This window comes from Dasypus novemcinctus, chromosome 4, assembly GCF_030445035.2.
Source record: "Dasypus novemcinctus isolate mDasNov1 chromosome 4, mDasNov1.1.hap2, whole genome shotgun sequence".
Classification (NCBI taxonomy): Eukaryota; Metazoa; Chordata; class Mammalia; order Cingulata; family Dasypodidae; genus Dasypus; species Dasypus novemcinctus.
In genome coordinates, this window is record NC_080676.1 from 25,131,978 (window position 1) to 25,153,078 (window position 21,101).

At 35.5% G+C, this 21,101-nt stretch overlaps 1 protein-coding gene across 3 annotated transcripts in view; it reads left to right on the forward strand.

The window, feature by feature from the left end:
• Positions 1–21,101, forward strand: part of MME (membrane metalloendopeptidase) — a 120,153-nt gene that overhangs the window by 76,361 nt on the left and 22,691 nt on the right. For all 3 annotated transcript variants that reach the window (XM_004448464.4, XM_004448466.3, XM_004448465.3), the window contains exons 17-18: positions 14,376–14,434; positions 20,043–20,162. In XM_004448464.4, coding sequence (XP_004448521.2) covers positions 14,376–14,434; positions 20,043–20,162 — 179 coding nt within the window. The remainder of the gene's footprint in view (positions 1–14,375; positions 14,435–20,042; positions 20,163–21,101) is intronic.

The window sequence follows — 21,101 nt, forward strand, 5'->3', positions numbered from 1 at the left end:
TGTACCACAGGGAAGTGTTGTGCCAAGAGAGGTACAAAATACAGTGGGCTGTTTGATGACATGACTATTCTGTTCTCATTAAACTAAGAACAGGTTGGACAAAATTCATAAATGGAAATGTCAATACTTTTCAATCCTTACACATTATTTTATTGTCTTGCAACACTGAGGTGCCCTGAAAGAAAGATTGTTGTGCTGACTTCCAGGTTCATATTAGAACAAATTTTGTGCTGTCTGGTGCTAAAACCAGGGCTGCAAATATAAGAGAAGGTGTAATGTCCCAACTGAGAAGCAGGAAGGAGAGTGGGTACAGAGGGCAGATGTTATCATCAGTTATCAAGTCCTGTCCCTGGAAACCTGTGAAAAGCCATCATAAAGGACTCCCTGTGGGTAAAAGCACAGTCTGAGACTACTTCTTACAAGTCTGAATATTTTATTTCTTTAAAAATACATACATATACATTTAATAATTGTTAGCACTGTATAGAATATCTTTGGGAAAATATTGTCAAATTGTTTTACTGGAAATGGCTAAAATAACATGCATCCACGTGACACCAGAGATTTTGTAATTTTAAAAATAATTGTTGAATTATTGCTTAATGTTTTCTTCTGAAACTAAGGTGATCCCAGTTCTGTAATCATTTTGTAGCGTAGTTTGCACTGTTCTTTCCCTTTCATCATATATGTTGATTTTTCTCTGAGGCCTCTCTTTAAATTGATAAATATCAGAATTAGTGTAAATACGTTAATGAATACTTGGCCAATAAGAAGCATTGTTCAGTAGTTCTTTGTGGATTCTTTGCATGAGCTTCTGATAGTCAGCCATTGGTGCAATATGACTTCTAAGGTCTTCCTTGCCATACTTGGCCTAGATTTTGTTCCTTGTCCATCTTCTGCCTGTGTATTGAGTACAAGTGTCAAAACACTGTCTGGACTTTAGAATCACCTGGTAAGTAGTTAAAACGCTTTCCCAGCATAGCCACCCTAGATGGTGGTGTAATTTCTCTGTGGGTGGGATGCAGATAATGATATTCTTTTTAAGCAACATCGCCCCCCCACACACACACACATACCTGTGAGAACCTCTAAGTTAGTGTTATTTCCTTTTTTTGCCTTAGAGCACACTTGTTCATATTGAATTTTGTGTAATGTTTCACAAGATGATGTTTTTAATTCCACCAATTTAGATTTGAAAGTTATTTTTCTCTTCTAAAATATTGGGAGCACTTCTGATAGCAGTAATTCCATCAAATCACTAGGGCTTCCCACTGTAGGACACAACATAATAAAAGGCCTTCATATTTTGTTCTTCTTGGTTTTTGCAGTAAAAGGATCTGACTAATGTTGCACCTGCTTGAAATAGGAATATAGTCACTGCACTTTTCTTTTTGCATGTGTGTAATACCAAGTTCAATTCCTCAGTATGGATGGTCAGCTAGATAACATCTATTGCTTCCACTTTGTTCACTTAACCTGTAGTTACTTTTCAGGAAATTACATTTTTTGTGCTCAAGATCCTCACTCCCAAAATCCTACAGAAGATATAGGTGTGCATACCTAAAATTGAAGGGAGAGAGGTAAGAAAAACTCTGCTGACTATTGCAGGTTTTTAGAGAGAAATGTAGATGAGTTAGATTGTCAAAGTAGGAAATAATTTGAATAAATCCAGTCAATTAACCAAGTAATAAACTCCAGGGCCTTTTCTCTCATCACTCACATGCTTTCATTGGGCAAACTCTTAAAACATTTGTTGACATCTTCTACCATTGGTATGACTACCATGTATTTGTATCTGGTTCAGATCCATATCCTGAGCTCCAGACCAGATACCTAGCTACCAATGCGACATCTTCCATAGCTGTCCCGTTGACCCTACAAGCACAATATTTGCCATTCCGGACAAAAATTTATGATACTTTGCTTCATATCTGTCCATTTTTCAACAGCCTCCATCTTATTGCCACCAAGACAGAAATTAAAAAGTCATGCTATCAGCCTAGACTGATCCCTTTCTCCCCTCATATTTCTAGATGTTGACAGCATACCTAATTCAAATCTTATCTCAAAACAACAAACAGTACAAAAAGATTTACATCCATCGGGTGCTAATTAAATATTACCTGGGAATGGGAAAAATCCATCTCATCATTTCCATTACTGCTGCCTTAATTCAGAAATTTCTCATTGCTCACCAGAGGCCCTTGAAATTCTATTTTTAAAATTCTTGTTGCCAATCATTTCACATTTCTTCATTTTATCTTCCACACTATTACCCAAGAAATCTTTTGAAGACACAAACTGGATCATCTTATTTACTGTTGAAAACCCTTCAATGTATTCCTGTTGCCAATCTTCTGAAGCAGAAACTCTTTAAAAAGAGGTACACGATTCTCCATGTCTCCCAACTGATTTTCCAGAATTACTTTGGATTTGAGCTACCCACACCATGGCTTCAAAACTCCAACAATATTAAACTACTTTGAAATCATGCCTGTGTGTTTCCCCCAACTTGATCTTTATCTTCTACCACCCCTCCTGTCCTTGTCCATCTAACAGAAACCTACATATTGTTTGACTTAACGGTTGCCTTCTTACTCATAGCACCCCATTACATTTTTTAAAATTAGAGAACTTGTCGGTTTACAGAAGAATCATGGATAAAATAAAAGATTCCCATATACCACCCTATTATTAAACCTGGTATTGGTGTTGATGGAGGCACATTTTTATAATTGCCTATTAACTATAGTTCATTACTTGGGCTCACTGTTCAGTTTGTGTGGTTCCATAGATTTAAATTTCTATATATAGCCTAAAATTTCCCCTCTTAACAACATTCAATATATAATTCAGTGCTGATTATTATATTCACAATGTTATGCTACCATCACCATCATCCATTACCAAAACATTCCCATCACCCTTCACTTAACATGATGTCTTCAAGGTTCATCCATGTTTTTGCATGTACCAGAACTTCACTCATTTTTAGGGATGAATAATATACCATCAAGTGTATATACCACATTCATCAGTTAATATACATTTAGGTTGCATCCATCTTTTGGTAATTGTGAATAATACTCCTATGAATGTAGGTGTGCAGATATCTGTTTGAGTCCCTGCTTTCAAGTCTCTTGAGTATTTATCTAGAAATGGAATTGCCAAATAATATAGTAATTCTATGCTTAACTTTCTGAAGACCTGCCAGATGGTCTTCCACAGTGATTGCACCATTTTACATTGTCACCAGCAATGAATGAGGTTTCCCATTTCTCTACAACCTCTCCAATTTTTGTATTTTCCAATACTTGTATTTTCCATTTTTTAAAAACTAGCAGTAATTCTATTGGGTGTGAATAGTATTTCATTGTGATTTTGATTTGCATTTCCCTTATGGCTAATGGTGCTGCACCTTTTTAATGTGCTTTTTGTCCACTTGTTTGGAGAGATGTCTATTCAAGTCCTTTGCCCGTTTTTAAAATTGGGTTGTTTGTCTTTTTGTTGTTGAGTTAAAGAATTTTTAAAATACATTCTGGTTATTAAACCCTTATCAGATATGCAGTTTCCAAATATGTACCCCCATTATGTAGGTTGTCATTTTATTTTCATGATAAAGTCCTTTGAGGCACAAAATTTTAAAATTTGGTGAGGTCCCAAATAGTCACTTTTTGTTGTTATTGTGCTTTGGGTATAAAGGCTAATAATCTATTGCCTAACACAAAGTCCTGAAGATGGTCCCATACATTTTCTTCTAGGAGTTTTGTAGTTCAGGCTCTTATATTTAGGTCTTTGATCCATTTTGACTTAATTTTTGTATTCATTGTTTTGTGAATGGAGATCCAATTTTCTGAACCCCATTTTTGAAGAGACTATTCTTTCCCAAGTGAGTGGTCTTTATCCCCTCATCAAAAATCATGTGTTCATAAATGTGAGGGTTGATTTCTGAGCTTTCAATTCAATTCCATTGGTCTCTGTGTCTGTCCTTGTGCCATTACCATATTATTTTGATTACTGTGGCTCTGTAATAAGGTTTAAGATCAGGAAGTGTGAGTCCTCCAACTTCATTCCTCTTTTTCAGGATCGCTTTGGCTATTCAGAGCCCCTTACCTTTCCACATAAATTTGAGGAATTGCTTTTCCATTTCTCCATAGAAGACTATTGAAATTTTGATTGGGATTGTGTTGAATTTGTAAATTGCTTTGGGAAGAATTGAATCTTAACCATATTAATTTTCTGATTCAAAAATATGAGTGTCCTTTCACTTATTTAGGTCTTTGAGTTTTTTTCTTAGCAAAGTTTTGTAGTTTTCTATGTAGAAATCCATTACATACTTGTTTAGATTTATTTCTAGATGTTTGATTCTTTTAGTTGCTATTGTAAAGGGATTTTTTCCTCTATTTCTTCTGATTGTTCATTATTAGTATATTGACATAATACTGACTTTTGGGTTTTGATCTTGTACCTTGCCACTTTTCTGAATTTATCTTTTAACTCTATGCTGTGCATTTTCTCAGTATGTTCTGTATATAGGATCATGTCATCTCCTCAAGGGGCAAGTTTTACTTCTTCCTTTCCAGTTTGAATGTTTTTTATTTCTTTTACTGCCTAATTGCTCTGACTAGAACTTCCAGTACAATGTTGAATAATAATGGTCACAATGCGCATCCTTGTTCTGGTCCTAATCTTAGAAGGAAAGCTTTCATTCTTTTAACATTTTGTATGATGTTAGCTGTGGGTTTTTTATATAGGTGCTTCACCAAGTTGAGGAAATTTTCTTTTATTCCTAGTTTTCTAAGTGTTTTTATCAAGAAAGAGACTGGATTTTGCCAAATGCCTTGTCTGTATTAATTGGGATGATCATGTGGTTTTCCCTCTTCATTCTGTTAATGTAGTGTACTATTCAATTGATTTTCTTGTGGTCAACCACTCTTTCATAACTAGGATAAGTCCCACTTGATCATGGTGGATAATTTTTTTAATGTTCTGTTGGTTCCATCTGCTAGTATTTTGTTGAGGAATTTTGTGTCTATCTTCATAAGAGATATTGGTTTATAATTTTATTTTCTTGTGGTGTCCTGATCTGGCTTTGGTACAAGGGTGATGTTGGCCTCATATAATGAATTGGGGAGTGTTCCATCCTCTTTAATTTTTTAGAAGAGATCCAGCAGGATTGGTTTTATCTCTTCTAAGAATATTTGGTAAAATTCCTTAGAACCCATCTGATTCTGGGTTTTTCTTTTTTGGAGGTTTCTGAATACTAATTGGATATCTTTAATAGCTATTGGTTTGTTGAGATTTTTCTATTTCTTCTTGAGTCAGTGTAGGTACTTTGTGTGTTTTAGGAATTTGTCCATTTCATCTAGGTTATATAATTTATTGATATACATTTGTTCATGGTATCTTCTTATAGACCTTTTTATTTCGGGGGGTCGGTAGTAGTGTCCACTGTTTCCATTTCTGATTTTAGTTATTTGCTCCCTCTCTTTTTCCTTTGTCAGTCCAACTAAAAGTTAGTCAATTTGATTGATTTTTCTCAAAGAACCAGTTTTTGGTTTTGTTGGTTTTCTGTATTTTATTCTCTATTTCATTAATCTATGCTCTAATCTTTGTTATTTACTACCTTCTGCTCACTTTGGGTTTAGTTTACTCTTCTTTTTCTAGTTCTTCCAGATTTGAGGTTAGGTCTCTATTTGAAATCTTATTTTAATGTATACATTTAGAGCTATAAATTTCCCTCTCAGCACTGCCTTTGCTATTTCCCATATGTTTGTTAGGTTGTATTTTTATTTTCATTCCTAATTCCCCTTGTGATTTCTTCTTTAATCCATTGGATGTTTAAGCATACATTGTTCAGTTTCTTAGTGAATTTTCCATGTGTCCCATTGTTTTTGATTTCTAACTTCTTTCCATTGTGGCCAGAGAAAACACATTGCATAGTCTCAATATTTTTTTAAAATTTTCAAGACTTTTTATGAATTAACATATGGTCTAATCCGGAGAATGATTCATATACACTTGCAAAGAATGTGTATTCTGTTGTTTGGGGTGAAGTGTTCTATATGTCTGTTAAGTCTAGTTGTTTTAGAGTTTCATTCAAGTCTTCTATTTCTGTATTGGTTTTCTATCCATTATTGAAAGAGGTATATTAAAGTCTCCTTCTATTACTGTACAGCCATGTATTTCTCCCACATCTGTCAGTATTTGCTTTATATAGTTTGGGTTTAGCTGTTAGGTGCTTATATACTTATAATTGTTGCATCTTCTTACCGAATTGACCCCATTATCCACATATAGTGACTATCTTTGCCCCTTGTAACAATTTTTGTCTTTAAGTCTATTTTATCTGATCTTGGTATAACTATCCCATAGCTCTCTTTTTGCTACTACTTGCATGGTATATTTTTTTCCATCCTTTCATTTTCAACCTACTTATGTCTTTGAATTTAAGGTGAGCCTCTTGTAAAAATCATATAATTGGGTCATGCTTTTTTATTCACTCTCCCAATCTCTGTTTTTGACTAGAGTGCTTAATCAATTTACATTTAAAGTCATTACTAGTAATTCAGGACGTCTGCCATTTTGCTATTTAGTCTTTGTAAGTTTTATACCTGTTTTCCCTTAATTTGCATTAATGCCTACTTTCATACTTATTTGATTTTTTATATTTGTATGATATTGTGTCCCTTCCAATTTCTTTTTTTTTTAAGATTTATTTATTTATTTATTTATTTATTTATTTATTTATCTCCCCTCCCCCCCACCCCAGTTGACTGTTCTTTGTGTCTATTTGCTGTGTCTTCTTTGTCCACTTCTGTTGTTAGCAGCACGGGAATCTGTATTTCTTTTTTCTGTTGCGTCATTTTGTTGTGTCAGCTCTCAGTGTGTGCGGCACCATTCCTGGGCAGGCTGCACTTTCTTTCGCACTGGGCAGCTGTCCTTATGGGGTGCACTCCTTGCACGTGGGGCTCCCCTACACGGGGGACACCCCTGCGTGGCACGGCACTCCTTGCATGCATCAGCACTGTGCATGGTCCAGCTGCACATGGGTCAAGGAGGCCCGGGGTTTGAACCGTGTACCTCCCATGTGGTAGACAGAGGCCCTAACCACTGGGCCAAGTCTGCCACCCCAATTTCTGTTTGGATATACATTTTTCATATATTTTCCTTTAGATTACCATGGATTAAAATTTAACATCCTAAATATAAAATTATCCTATTTAATTTGATACAAATTTAACTTCAATAGTATTTGTGTGCATATGTGTGTGTATATATATATATACACGTAGTTCCTGTACCCCTATCTCTCTACTTTCTTTTTGTATTAGTTACAAGTTGTTTTTTGTACCTTGCATGCCCAATACCATAGATTTATCATTACTATTTTTTGCATTTGGATTTTAGCATTAATAAGAAGTAAGAAGTGGAGGAATGTAGCAAAAAAGCAATGAAATAATACTAGCATTTATAATTGCCCATATGGTTTCCTTTATCAGAGATCTTTGTTCCTTTAGGCCTCTTGATTTCACTGCCTTGTGTCCTTCCTCTCAGTTTGTGAAAATTTTCAAAAGTATCATATTATTGGAAAGAAAAAGTGCTGCATTGGGAATTTAATTTCTACAAAATTACTTTCCAATTTTTCTAAAATTATTTACTTCTGCTAATGTAATAATCCAGAGTCCATAGAACAAACATAAACCTCTATACAGAAAATATGTAAAAGAACAAAACAAAATGAATTCCTTTTTTGGTTTTAGACTTGAGGTTATTTTGCTAGTTTCCAAGGGCAAAGCTTTCTTTGATGTAACTGTGATGACTAGTGCTAGTGTTTGTAAACATGACCTATGAGCCATGGCTCAAAACATTTATTTCATTGCTGCATCTCTCCTGTCATTATGCGTCAAAATAAAAACATGCTGATGTTGATGGAACCCAATTCAATAAACATTTTTGAGCATCTGCTATATGTGTAGCAGTGTGCTTAAACATTGTAGAGGATAAAAAGATGAATAAGATATGGCTCTCAACTCAGCAATTCAAAATTTAGTGACAGAGGTAGGTAAGGAAAAATTAAATCTAAAGAAAAGCAGAATTTAATGGTCTTATAACAAGGAAACAAAGTGCTAGGACATCCTCCCTCTTTCATTTTTAAACCATAATAAATTCTTACTTATTAACAAAAAGTATTCTGGAAATGTCAGCATTTAAGTTAATATTGAGGTGAACAGAGGGCTCACTCAAAACAAAATAAAATAAAATGGTTATTTCATTTCTTCTCTTGTGTTGCTTCAAGCCCGCTGTTTTTTCCTATCTAGGCAATTGGATGAAGTAAGTGGTAACTGTTAGGCTGACAGCTCAATAGCTGTGGTTCTCTGTATTTCTTTATTAAGGGCCAGCACCACCAAACCTGGCGACCAACCTGAGAGCGACTCCATTTAACCAGTACTGTGAGTCACTCTTTCAGGGGCCCATTTCTGCCATTTTACCTGGATGACCTTTTAAAAGCCATGCAATTTATTTATAAAACGAGCAGGTCGATATAGACTGTATGTGGTCCCCAAGGTTCTTTCCAATATTAAAATTCTATAATCCACACTGTGAAGTTTTGATAAGAACCCACAAGCTCTCCTCCCTTGACTTGTCCACATCAAGTGGCACAAGAGAAAAAAACAAATCTGCAGAGGTGAGGAAGTACCTCACTCTTTCTAAAATATCCCTTCTGACTTTCTCCCTGACTGGATATCCTAGAAACAATCTTTCCAAATAAGTTCTGTATTCTTCAGTTGATTAGCAAAAAAAAAAGTCAGGTAAGTTTTGGATGGTTCTGTGGGACAACATAGTTATGACCAATCCTGGGAACGGGTGCAGGGCTGGAAACCTGGGACACAAATGAAACACCAGGAGTGTAGATACCTAGGGAAGATTTGTGAAAAATAATGTTTGAGTCAGCAGGTATTAGCCGGAAAACTGAATAACAGATATTCAGACTACTAAACTTGAACAAATCACACTAATTCCCCATGGCAGTATCTGCCATGGCAGTGTACTCATATTCTCACATGTAATAGGAGAAAATTTTAGATTTCCATCTTTTATACTCCCATAAATCCAACAAAGATATTCTTTTTGCCATTCCTGATACAGTTTTGTGTTGTAAGCAAAACACATTTTACCAGCAAAAACATTCTGCTTTTTAATTAGCACCCCAGGAGGGATTTTATTTTGTTTTGTTCTCAGAGGGGGAGGAGGATATAGGGAGGGAGGTTGAATAATTTAAACGCTGCAGTTTTAGACAGATTTTTATGCATGTTTCATTTCTCAAGCAATGTAACTATAAGGCCCTGCAATGTCATTTAAACTGGGAGAACTTAGAGAATTTTGGTATTTTTCTACCAGGGCACCCTCTGAGAGGCCCGTGTCCAGGCTGTGCCCGCTTCCAGGTGCCCTGGCTCTCCAGAGCCTGCAAAGCAGCCGTGCTGGCCTCCGTCACTGGCCTCCTCCCTCCCAGAGCCACAGGAGGAGAAGGGCCCATTCCTTGGCGGTGGGAGGACCCGTTACCCAAAGCTGAGTCATCCATTCAACAAATATTTACTGAGTGCCTACTGTGTTCCGATGCTGTTCTAAATCTAGGCATACATAGCGAGCAAAACCTGGACGCCCCTGCTTCACCGAGTTACCTTCTTTTGGGCCCGAGAGACAGGAGACTTATAATGTCAAGTTGTGTAAGTGCTAAGGGTTATATGGGGTGGGAAACACTTCATTTCTTCCTGAAATATCCCATGACTATTCTAAATAGGGAAAAAGTCACCAAAATAAAATTCTGAGAGAAGTGCTCATGTTATGCCTCCCAGTTTGGGAATTTCTCCGAATGTGGCAAGTCACACCCGTGTGGGTACACATACACCTACAAAAAGAGGAATTGAAGAGTGAAAAGATTTTGCCCTGTTGCCAAACTGAGAATGACACATAACCCAGTGATTACGTCTAGAAAGAAAATCAAGTAGTGATTTTTATTACCTTTCACTGAAAGAGAAATGGATTCTTCCCAATTTTAGTCAGCAGGGGAGTCCAGGCTCTCGTCCCTTCTGACAGAACCAGAGAAGTCACTCAGAGTACTTCAGTTAGGATAACAACTTAGGCAAGGACAATGAATGGTTTAATGAGGCTCTTTGGTTCTACTTTGTGCCTTGGGTAAAAAAAAAAAACAAAAAAACCTGCACCTTGTAAACAGTGGAAAGAGAATACGCTTTGGAGCCAGGCAGACCTGGGTTAGAATCTCTGCTCTTCCACATAGGCGTGTGAATTTAGGCAGCTGGCATAATACCTGTGAGCTTCCGTTTTCATCTGTAAACAGGGATAACCATGTCTACTTCGCCTTGCATGGTTGTGCAAATGGCTGTTACCTTGTGTAATGTGCTGGACACGTAAGTTAGGTGCTCATTAAATCGTCGTTGCTGTGGTTACGGTTTAGTCACGATGGGTCTTCTAGAAAGACCTCAGGGTGGTGTCGAGGCCGGCATCCTAAAGCTTGTTATTGGTAAGGTGACACCCTGAGTGTGAAGCTGTAGTAAGAGAGAAGTACCTTAATTGTGAAAGAGGGCCGTAGGAAATGGCATTAAATGGGGAAAAGCATTCATCCGTATCCACAGGGGTGTCGCCTAATGATGATCGTGAACTTTTACATAAGGTGCAGTTCAACAGCTTACAAGTAAGAAATTCGATTGGAAGTTGAGAGTCCTTTCTCCTTAGGTTATATTTTCTTTTCCAAGTTGAGTGACCTAGTTTATACGTGTATTAGGAAGAGGAGTACAAAAACATGCTTTGCCTCATTTTCGATACCTGTGTATCGGAGACGCCATCTATCTTACGTGGGTTCTTTGAAAGATGAATGAAGGCCTATAGAAAATTTTAAAGTCTTGATGAGAAAATATTAATAAATGTAAAGGATTACAGTGATTTTTACAATTATTAAAGGAGAACTCTTTCCACGCAGGGGTAGTTGAGGAAGTCACAGGAAGCCATTATATTGTACTGCTAATTTTAGAGGAGTTGCCCAGAGACCAGGAGATGCTGAGAAATTGAGCACTTGCAGGGAAGGAGACATTAATAATTTTATTGTTTTACATTTTAAAGTTACACGTGGGTGGGTGAAAGAGAATTTTTATTCCAAGTGCTTTTGCAGGCCAGTGGATATTACAACCAAAAGGTGGTAGGATCTGGCTGTCAACTTCTGCTTTACTTCCCTGCCATAAACGTGACGTCTGTGCACTTTCATTTCATCACCACTTAGGTTCTTCAGGGTAATAAGAGTGAGGAGAAAACACCTGGTCCCTCTCTCAGGGGTCTTTCAGTTATATTTCCCATCCACATTGTTAGCTCAGATTTGAAGGAAACATTGCTTTTAGTGGCCCTTCTGTGTTCTACTGTTACGTACCCCAAAGCAAGAATAAGCTTACCTGACAAAATTAAGCCTCAGAAATTAAAAATAAAGTTTTCTTACCGCCTATCCTCCCACTCTCCACTTTAAACCACACACACCCACACACACACACATAGAACACTGGAGGCAGGGAGAGAAATCAAAGAACAGAACAGGTAACCTACACTGTCCATTTACTGTAGGACAAGAATCACCACCATTTGATTTTCTCTTCTGCCTCTCTTTTGTCTGCTGCTACTCAGGGTCAGATTTGTCATGTTGCATAAATGCAAACTTCTGAAACTTTCAGACTGCATCCAAGTCAAGAGAACTTAGAATTCTGTTATGTCACCATTTAATTTGGAAAAAAAAAAAAGTTCTTTGCACTGTTAGTTTAGCTTTTATGTTAACACAGTGAGGTATTTCATGATTGACACCAAATATTAGACATTGAGCCTGTAGCCGTTATCTTAAGGTGATGACCTTAAGAAGTAATGATCTAATCAGAGTACTACTGCAAGTTCTGATCATTCCCAGGAACAAAATGCCCCATGTTTTTGAGCTGGGATAATTACTCAGGGGTGGTAGGAGAACGCACATGAGCGTTCTCAAAGAAGAAAAGGCATACAGTATACCCTAGTGTTCTGTACACCTAATAACCATAATTCTAATTTCATGTTAGTGTTCTGTGGTCATAAAGAGCTGCCTATTTTCTTGGTGATATAATGTACAGTGACCATTTTAATATGTAAAACCCACCCTGCTGCCAAGTTCAAGCATTGATCCAAATGCAATCTTAAACTCCTCAAAGTAATGTAATAATAGCAGAGAGGCACTAAAACAATTTATTTTTACAAAAAAAGTCATCAAAAGATGGGTAATATACTGTACATTTCATTCATCTATATCCGACTTTTGAGATCTGTTGCTGCCTTAAACATCAGTTCCATATATGTAGCTCCTCTTTCTATAATATACTTAGCTAAAAAGAAAAAAAGCCTTTGAATGGGCACCTTTTCTATTTCATTGTTAGCATTTTTGACTGACTCTGAAACCAAAACTTTGTATATTTTATTTGTGATTAGCCATATAATTCCATAATATAATATATATATTCCTAATATATTTTTTCATGATCATGCTTTTTGTTTTTATGAATCTTTTGTAATATTTCTTGATCACACAAAATCCACTTCTATATAGTTTCTGATCTCTCAGTTTTATCCTATGAGTTTTACAAATACATGATGTTCTGGTATCATCACAAATCATGTGGGAAGCTGTGTAGTTTAATTAAAATAAATAAAATGCTATACTGGTCATCATCAACCTGCAAGAAATATTAAAATACTGGTGACTCAGCTATAATGAAATTAGGGAGGACTGCTATATCAGTCATACCATCATGCTTAAAAATGTTTTTTGTTTCTTTATTAAAAACAGCAATAACAAACTAAGAAGAAACACATTGACCAACCATTCTTACCTCTATCTTCAGGCTTTATTCAGAAATAAAAATAAAAATAGGATACATATCTGATATCTCAAAATAATTACTGAAATTGGAGCTAAAATGCTGATTTAGGCAGCTGACTTTATACTGCTTACCTTGCAAAGCAGGACCTGGAAACAGTTCTGACTTAAACTCATTGTGCTAAGTACTGTAAACTTCTAAGAGTGGGATAATAATTGTCTTGCTAAATGTTGCCATGGATGTGGAATGACTGCAATGGAGTCATTAGATAATGTAGGATTGTCTAAAGTGTGTGCATGTTTGCTGACATTTAAGAGGTTATCTGGAGTCAATCAGTGTCCATTTTTCTTAAGTACATAACCATATATATGATAATTTATTGAGTTGGGAATATTACTTCTGTTAGACAGAAGTGAATTTTTTATTAGATAAGTTATAACTATAGAGAAAAATCATGCAGAAAATACAAAGTTCCAATATACCCTCCTGAAACACATAGTTTTCCCTATATTTAACACTCTGCATTAGTGTGGTATATTTATTACAATTGATAAAAGAACATGTTTATAATTGTACTATTAACTATAGTCCAGCCTTTACATTAGGATTTACTGTTAACATATGATCATCGAAATGCACTCTTCTAATATCTGAGCATAAAAATATAGGTACATTGGCAGGAACACTTACCTTAAAATCATCCCCGTAATTTTCATCAGGGAAACTATCTTTTCCATTTAGTCACTCAACGTTGTGTTATAGTTATTTATTTATCTGTCTCATCTCAACTAAATTGAAGTCTCTTGAAGTCAGGGACTATATTTTATATATCCTTAGATTCTGGGCAGATTATAAATCATGGTATAGACAGACAAGCAGACCAATTTACTTAAGAACTGACCACCTGGATTTCATTTTACAATTATTATACAAAAAATATACCTTTGCTTAATTAATGGAATATTGAATTTAAAAAAAAAAACAAAAAACTAAGTAGTAGCCATAAGGGAAAGCACATTAAGCAATACTAGCTGCCAAGGGCATAAACTATTTAAAAATTTTAAATATACTTAATTTGTAGTTTTAACTACCTGTACTTTGATATTCTTACAACTATTCCAGAATTGTTGGCATAGTTACCTGGTACCAGGAACATAAAGCTAAACACGTTTCAATAAAATCTTAAGTCATCACAATTCTGAAGAGATACATTTTAATGGGTTTTACCCATCAAAGATGTCTCCATAAAAAATCATGCAAACAAAATAGATACAAACCTGGATATGTGCTGATTTTTTTCAAAAAATAGAAGTGTCAAGTGAGCTCTCTCAGTGAGCTAATTTTAATTTGTTGACCATGTTTCAAACACAGAAAGTTAAGATGCACCTAGAAGTAGTCATAATGTTTTTACTGTGGTTAGCAGATCAAATTAGATAATGCAGTATCATTTGTAATGAGTTCTTCTGTTTCCTATAGGTGGATAAGCGGAGCAGCTGTAGTCAATGCCTTTTATTCTTCAGGCAGAAATCAGATAGGTAAGGTGTATTACTAAATAATTCTCTGTTACTTCTAATACTTCTCTGGTTTTCCCAAATTGGGGTGCATTATGTGGCCAATCTACAGTATTCCCAGACGCAGAGCTGGGCTGGGTTATTAATTTATTAAGTATACTTCTTGAAAGTAAATGTACCCATGTACATCTTTTCACTAAAACGGCAAATTTTAAATTAGTATACAGTATGCTAAATAGTTTTGGTTCTTTTACAATATTCCTGTTTGTAGCTAAAATGGCTTCTCTTCTTGATACTTACTTTTTGTGATTTAAATACCCTTAAATATATCAAATACATCTCCATAAAGTTATATTCACTTTGAGACTTTCGAAGCCTAAGTATTCTAAAGTGGTTTAAGGTTCCAAGAGCTCACTCTTGAGAGATCGTTTCTTCTGGCAGTTCTGTATGCCGATTCCGATAGAGATGGTCCTATACTGGATCATATTCACTCCAAGGAGCTGACTCAGAAAGCTGGAAAGTCAATTATATTACATTGAACCATATAAAATTTTATGTATCTTGATCAAAAATGGGGAAAAAATGAAATTTATATATTCACTGAGAGTAATATCACAGAAATATGCATGGGAGTTTAATACATGAGTGAATGGTGTAATGAATCACCAAATGACTCAGTGTAACAAAGATCTATATTTTTTCTCTTCCTGGGAACCTTGTACATCTTTAAACCCTATGTCTCTTAAATATGACATAAATGGAACCAATTTTTCCCAACAATTTTTAGTATGTGGAAAGTCATGCAAACTGATTTCAGCATTTCCTGAGATGTTCTAACCTAACAGAAGAGCAAACTTCTCCAGGTGTGCTCAGTTGAATCCTTCCTAAGTTTTGTCCAGAATCAAGAGGGAAGATAATCTCAACATTATTCTAAACTGATCTCTTCATATGTCAGATTTTCCAGAAGCCTCTTTTTTTAAAAATTCTATAACCAATTAGATTAAAAAATGATGAAAATCTTGCATGATTTTTATCATTGACTGAAAAACAAACCTTAAAATTAATTATATCCTTTTTTAAAAGGTTGATTATTCCTTACCTCTTTACTTTTAAGCTTAGGAAGAGTTAAATTAAGAAGTTATATACATTTTCTTTTAATATTTTTATACTTTTTATTTTTGGAGTTAAACCATTCATCTATCTGGAATTTATTTTGGTATATGGCATGAAAACGAATTATACAAAGTAATCAGAAAAGGTTGTTTTTATACAACATCTAGATAATAATTAAGACAGTGAACCTGGGTTAAAATCCATTAGCTCAAAGTCTAGGCTAATATGTTTCCCAGCTAGGAAAATTATTACCCAAGCCTAGACTGAGCCTCTTTAATGATCAACTCAGAATCCACGCAGCCCATCCTTTGTTATGTATTCCTGGAAACCATCATACCTTATCTTAAAAATGTCTTAATCTCTCGATGGTCTTTAACTTTCAGGGGAATCCCAGGGCAAACTAAGGCAGCCCAGACATGGCTCTGCATTAGCACAGTTTAAGGGAGGTAATTTCTTTTGAACCCAGCTTCTGAAGGATCCTGGGTCATCACACACCTGGTGCTGACTCATCCCCAGAGAAGATCCAGGCACATCCTCTTTAGGGCCACTCTGCTATGCTGATCACTACAGCCCTTCTCTACAGCAGATCTGGGCAGTTAAGATCAATATAGGAACTTGGCTGACTCAACTACCCCAAATCTCTGGAGGTACCTCCAAATTGTTCCATCTCAGAGATACCCTGACCAGAATATCACTTTGAATTCAATATCCTCATACCACGTAATCACACAGCAAAAGGAATAAGAGATGAAAAGTTGCCTATTTTAGAAAGTAGACAATTTTCCTCTGGATAATCAAGAATTGGCTGTAACGAATATCCTTAGTGCAAAAGGAAGACCTTTTGAAGTTTGTCAGGGTAAACTCATTTGATAGAAATATGAAATAAGAAAAATTGTTAACCTCTTTTCATATCTTTGTCTGCTAATAACAGCAGTTCAGAAAGGGGAAAGTGTCATGCAAGAGGAGAAATCTTTGACATGTGCTCTTTTTTTCTTTGACAACTCATTTAAGTCTTCATAGTGGGATTGTCTTAGCTAAAAATAATTGAAGATCTTGATTTTTGTCTTTCTCCTTGTTAGAAATATGTGTATGTTGTGTATGTGTGCACTTGTGTACAAACATACACATACACATCCCTTGCAACATTGTCTTAGTGGCTATGATATGATGTACATTGTATGCATTATACGGTGTATGAAATTAGAGTTGGTATAGAATAGTGTCTCATAATGCCTCCCCCCCCACCCCCTACCCAAGACATACAAATATCCCCAAATTATATCTCATACAATTTCTTATGGACTAGCCATTTTATGTTATAAAATATTTTTATTGTTTTTATTTTATATAGGGAGTTATTTGCATCAATAATTTCTACTCCTAAACTCAGTTCCTGCCAGTTTTTTCAGAACTCACCATTGTGGGCTAAATGTCAGTTTTGATTCTGTCCCCACCCCTGCCACTTCACATCAACAAAATAGTCAACTTTCAGGACAAGAAGACTTTTTTAATGGTTTCCTCATTAAACCAAAAGTATTTAATTCATTGCTTCCACTTCCTTGCACATTTGCTTCATGGAGCTCTAGCAGCCACCAGGGCCATGAGGAAAGCTGCACTTGAGTATCTTGACAAATGTTTCAAATGCTATTTAAATCTCCCTAACTCTTAAGTCTTGTCCAAGGAAATGACCAAGTCAAATGGGGACTCTTACTATTGCTGCATTCCTCTTTTTCATTAAAAATACACTAGGAATCTCTTAATGAACTTTTTTTTCAATTTCAAGAAGTTTATGGGCATCACAGCCTGGGTGGTCTATGACTATGACTACCTTGAGACAGTTAAATTTTCCGAAGTGCCCAACTAAATCTAAGAAGTATTATTTTCAGACTTGAAAATTAAGAAGAAATGTTTCCAAACATGATTGTACTCCAGTTAATATAAAAAGAATGTTTAATTTTTTTTCCACCAAAAAAACTTGAACCTTGATTGCAAGCTTAGCTTTATATAAAAGACTCAAAAATTGAACTGCTTGCAGCTTGAAAAAAATAAACCAAGGAAAAGGAAGGGGACAGAATCCTTTGTCTCATAGTCCAAAGACTTGTTTAATTAATTAAGTCATTGGCCATCATGAGCATAAAAACAACCAACTAATCAGCTGGGTTATAAACAGTGGTTGTGAAAGCTACTAGTAACAGCAAGGGTGCTAATGGGCAAGATCTTGGTCACAGAGATTTAGCTGACAGAGTGCAAGGGGAAATCATAGTTTGCAAGGTTGAACTTGAAGTCTGGTATTTAATATGAGCCATAAAAATCTTATCACTTGCCTGGAGAATGGCATATCAAAGTATAATTAAAGCAGCAGGATCTTTACAGTTAATGTTTTGTCTTGATAGCATGTTTCATAAGAGCATTTTATATAATGGGTGGATTTTAATCAAAGTACATAGTGTGGGAGATAGTGTGCACTTTAAGTTAATAAAGTACGGCACATGATTTTTATGCTTTAAGCTAAAAATAATTTCTTGGCACTGTTGATAGCTCAGGCAGCTACACGTGAGGTATAACTTTTCATCAAAATTCTCCAAGGACAAAAGTACTTGTTTTTAAAATTATTTTGTAATATGAAAGTTATGGCCACTTTCCAGATTTTTTGAGGGTCTGGAGAGCAATTAAATTGCTCAAGATATTTTTAAAGTCTCCTCTGTAAATATCTAATGTTTATCCCTAAATCCCATGTAGGTTATATCATATTCACTCCACCTGGAAGACAAAGAAACAGTATTTGCTTCTCTGAACTAACTAGATCTTAGGTTTTTTAAGACCAGGGATCTTCTGATGTCTTTGGCATCCCACATGGCAATGGGCCAGGACTTTGCCTGTAAAAGGTATTCGTACTACAGATTTTTTTTTTTTTATTACAGAATGTAATGTTTCTTTTATTCTTAAAGGATATCAGGGTTTTAAAACATGAAAGATAAAACTTTTAAACTATAAGCATTAATGTTAACTTCTTTTTTAAGTCAGAGATCAGCTGCCTCTACATGGTCCAAACACAATGGTCTTCTTTGCATAGAACAGGGGAATTGTACTCCAAAAGAAAAGAGCAAAGGCCCAGAAATTAGTGTACTTTTAAGTGATAAAAGTATAGTTTGGCTAGGATATACTTTATATCAGAATAATGGAGTGGCTGAACCTAGAGAAGAAGGTGAGGACCCTGGAGTCAACCCAAAGGCAGACTTTGTTAGCAATGAGAAGCCCGTTAAAGATTTTTTAACAGGAGGGTGATGATGACCACGGTTGTCTCTAGGAACATAACTCTGCTACCAGATAGATTGAGGATGTACTAGATTTATGATCGATTAGAGTAGGATGAGACAGTAAGTGAGAAGACCAATGAGGAGATTAGTCTAGTAATTATTGAGACAAGGAATCAGAGTGTGAACTAAGATGGTGGCAGCAAGACTGAAAATGCTCCCAGAAGGAAGATACACCACCTGGTCTTTGTCTAAAGACACTGTAAAGGACTTTATAAAGGAAAGGAAGCATCAAAAATACACCTGAATTTTTCACTTTGGTGACTGAGACATTTCAGATGACATTCGTTTTCAGAAATAATAAAGTCGAGAGTGATGACTCAGAGGGAAAGATAATGAGTTTGATGTTGATATGTTAAATTTTAAATTTGTGAGACATCTAAGCAGAAAAAATTAGCAAGGTAGTGCAGATAGCAGGATAGTTGTATAAAAACTATACATTATTTATTTACTAAAGTCTTTGAGGCACCATAATAAATTAAGATGATTTGTCATTAATTATATGTTTATTCAACACATTTCCTGAGCAACTATTATGTTCTAGGCACTACTCAAATTTTAGGTGCCAGGGACAATGAACTGAAAAAACAAATGAACCAAACAAGCAAACTGATGTTCAGAAACACAAATCTCTGCTCTTGAGCTAGTATTTGAGGTGTAGAGCTAAGAGCAAGACTGACAGGAAAAGGAAGGACACAAACTATAAACAAGGAAACAACAGAATATAAGGGTAATCATAAATGCCTTTATGAAAATAAAATAGGGTTATGTGATTGGGGATACCCTAAATTTTGTGACTCTGTGTATTTAGTAAGCGATTTTAAACGAATGCATTTTTAGAGATAACATTAAACATAATACTTGTGTTATTGAGAGTGACTATTTCTCCCAGCATTCCAAATTTTTATAAGGGGTCAGGGACCTTGAAGAGTACAATTATTCCTTCCTCTAAACTGCTTGCAGCAGAAAGCACTCTTAAAAGAGATTGTAAACTGGGAATTGTGATTATAAATCATAAGGTTATGACCTCTGTTGTCATCAATAATGAAAGACCTGCCTTAGTTTCTATCACAAAAGATTTTTGTAAATGACTAAGTGAAACTGACATACTGGAAAATAGCTTAATAGACAAATGGCCAACCCCCCCACCTGCCATTCATAGAACAATGCCACAGATAATCTTGAACCATTTTCTTTCTTTTCAGTCTTCCCTGCTGGCATTCTGCAGCCCCCTTTCTTCAGTGCCCAGCAGTCTAAGTCACTGAACTACGGGGGCATCGGCATGGTCATAGGGCATGAAATCACCCATGGCTTCGATGACAATGGTAAAGTGCACTTGACATTTTCCTTTCGCTGAAATAGATCCTAATACACTTGATTCATATTTCTTATAATTTATCAGTACAAAAACACATTCACCAGTGTATCTTTTGACTATATACTCACCATACTTGCATTGTCCCCTTTACGTTGTTGATTAAGAAGATAAAAAATTTCTAATACTGAGGTAAGCCATGTAGGCAATGCACTTTGACAGAATAAAGCAAAAACTTGCATTCAAAAGAGTGTGACATTTGTCAACACCATTAATAAATTCTTGTTTCTTGATTGCATTTATTTTATCTCTCCAAACTCTTAGAGAGCAGGGTCCTTGTCTTAAAATCAGATGTAAAAGTCAGAAATTATATCAACACTTCAATATGCGTTCATCAGTAGTAACAAATATACTACACTAATGAAAGTTGTTAAGAGGCAAAGTGTGGGAAAGGGGAACTGTGGAGTATATGGGAATTCCCTGTATTTTCTATGCATCATTTATGTAATCTCAAACTTCTTTTAAAATAAAGGAAAAAATATATAGAAAAAAACAAACGAATGGTTTTACAACATTAATAAAACTATCTTTAAAACAAAACAAACAAAAAGAAAGTAAAGCATGTCCAACTGGCAGTGCCCATAAGACTCTTAACTGCTCTCAGTCAGAGACTTCTTTTTTTTTTAAAGCATATTACACTTAGTACCTAGTTCAGCACCTCGCCAACATGCTTAAATATGCTGTGCCCAATAGAAAAATAAATGTAGAGTTTCTAAAGAGAAATAGAAGTAAAGGCACATGGTGTATATGTAGATGTATTCATGAAACTAGAACCAAGATAGTTCACAAGTAGAAAGAAGTGGAAAGAGAACAATAGAGAGAAAATAACTAAGCTTTTATTAGCCCCAATTTTAGAGAACCAGAGAAAGAAAAGGGAACAGGAAGGATA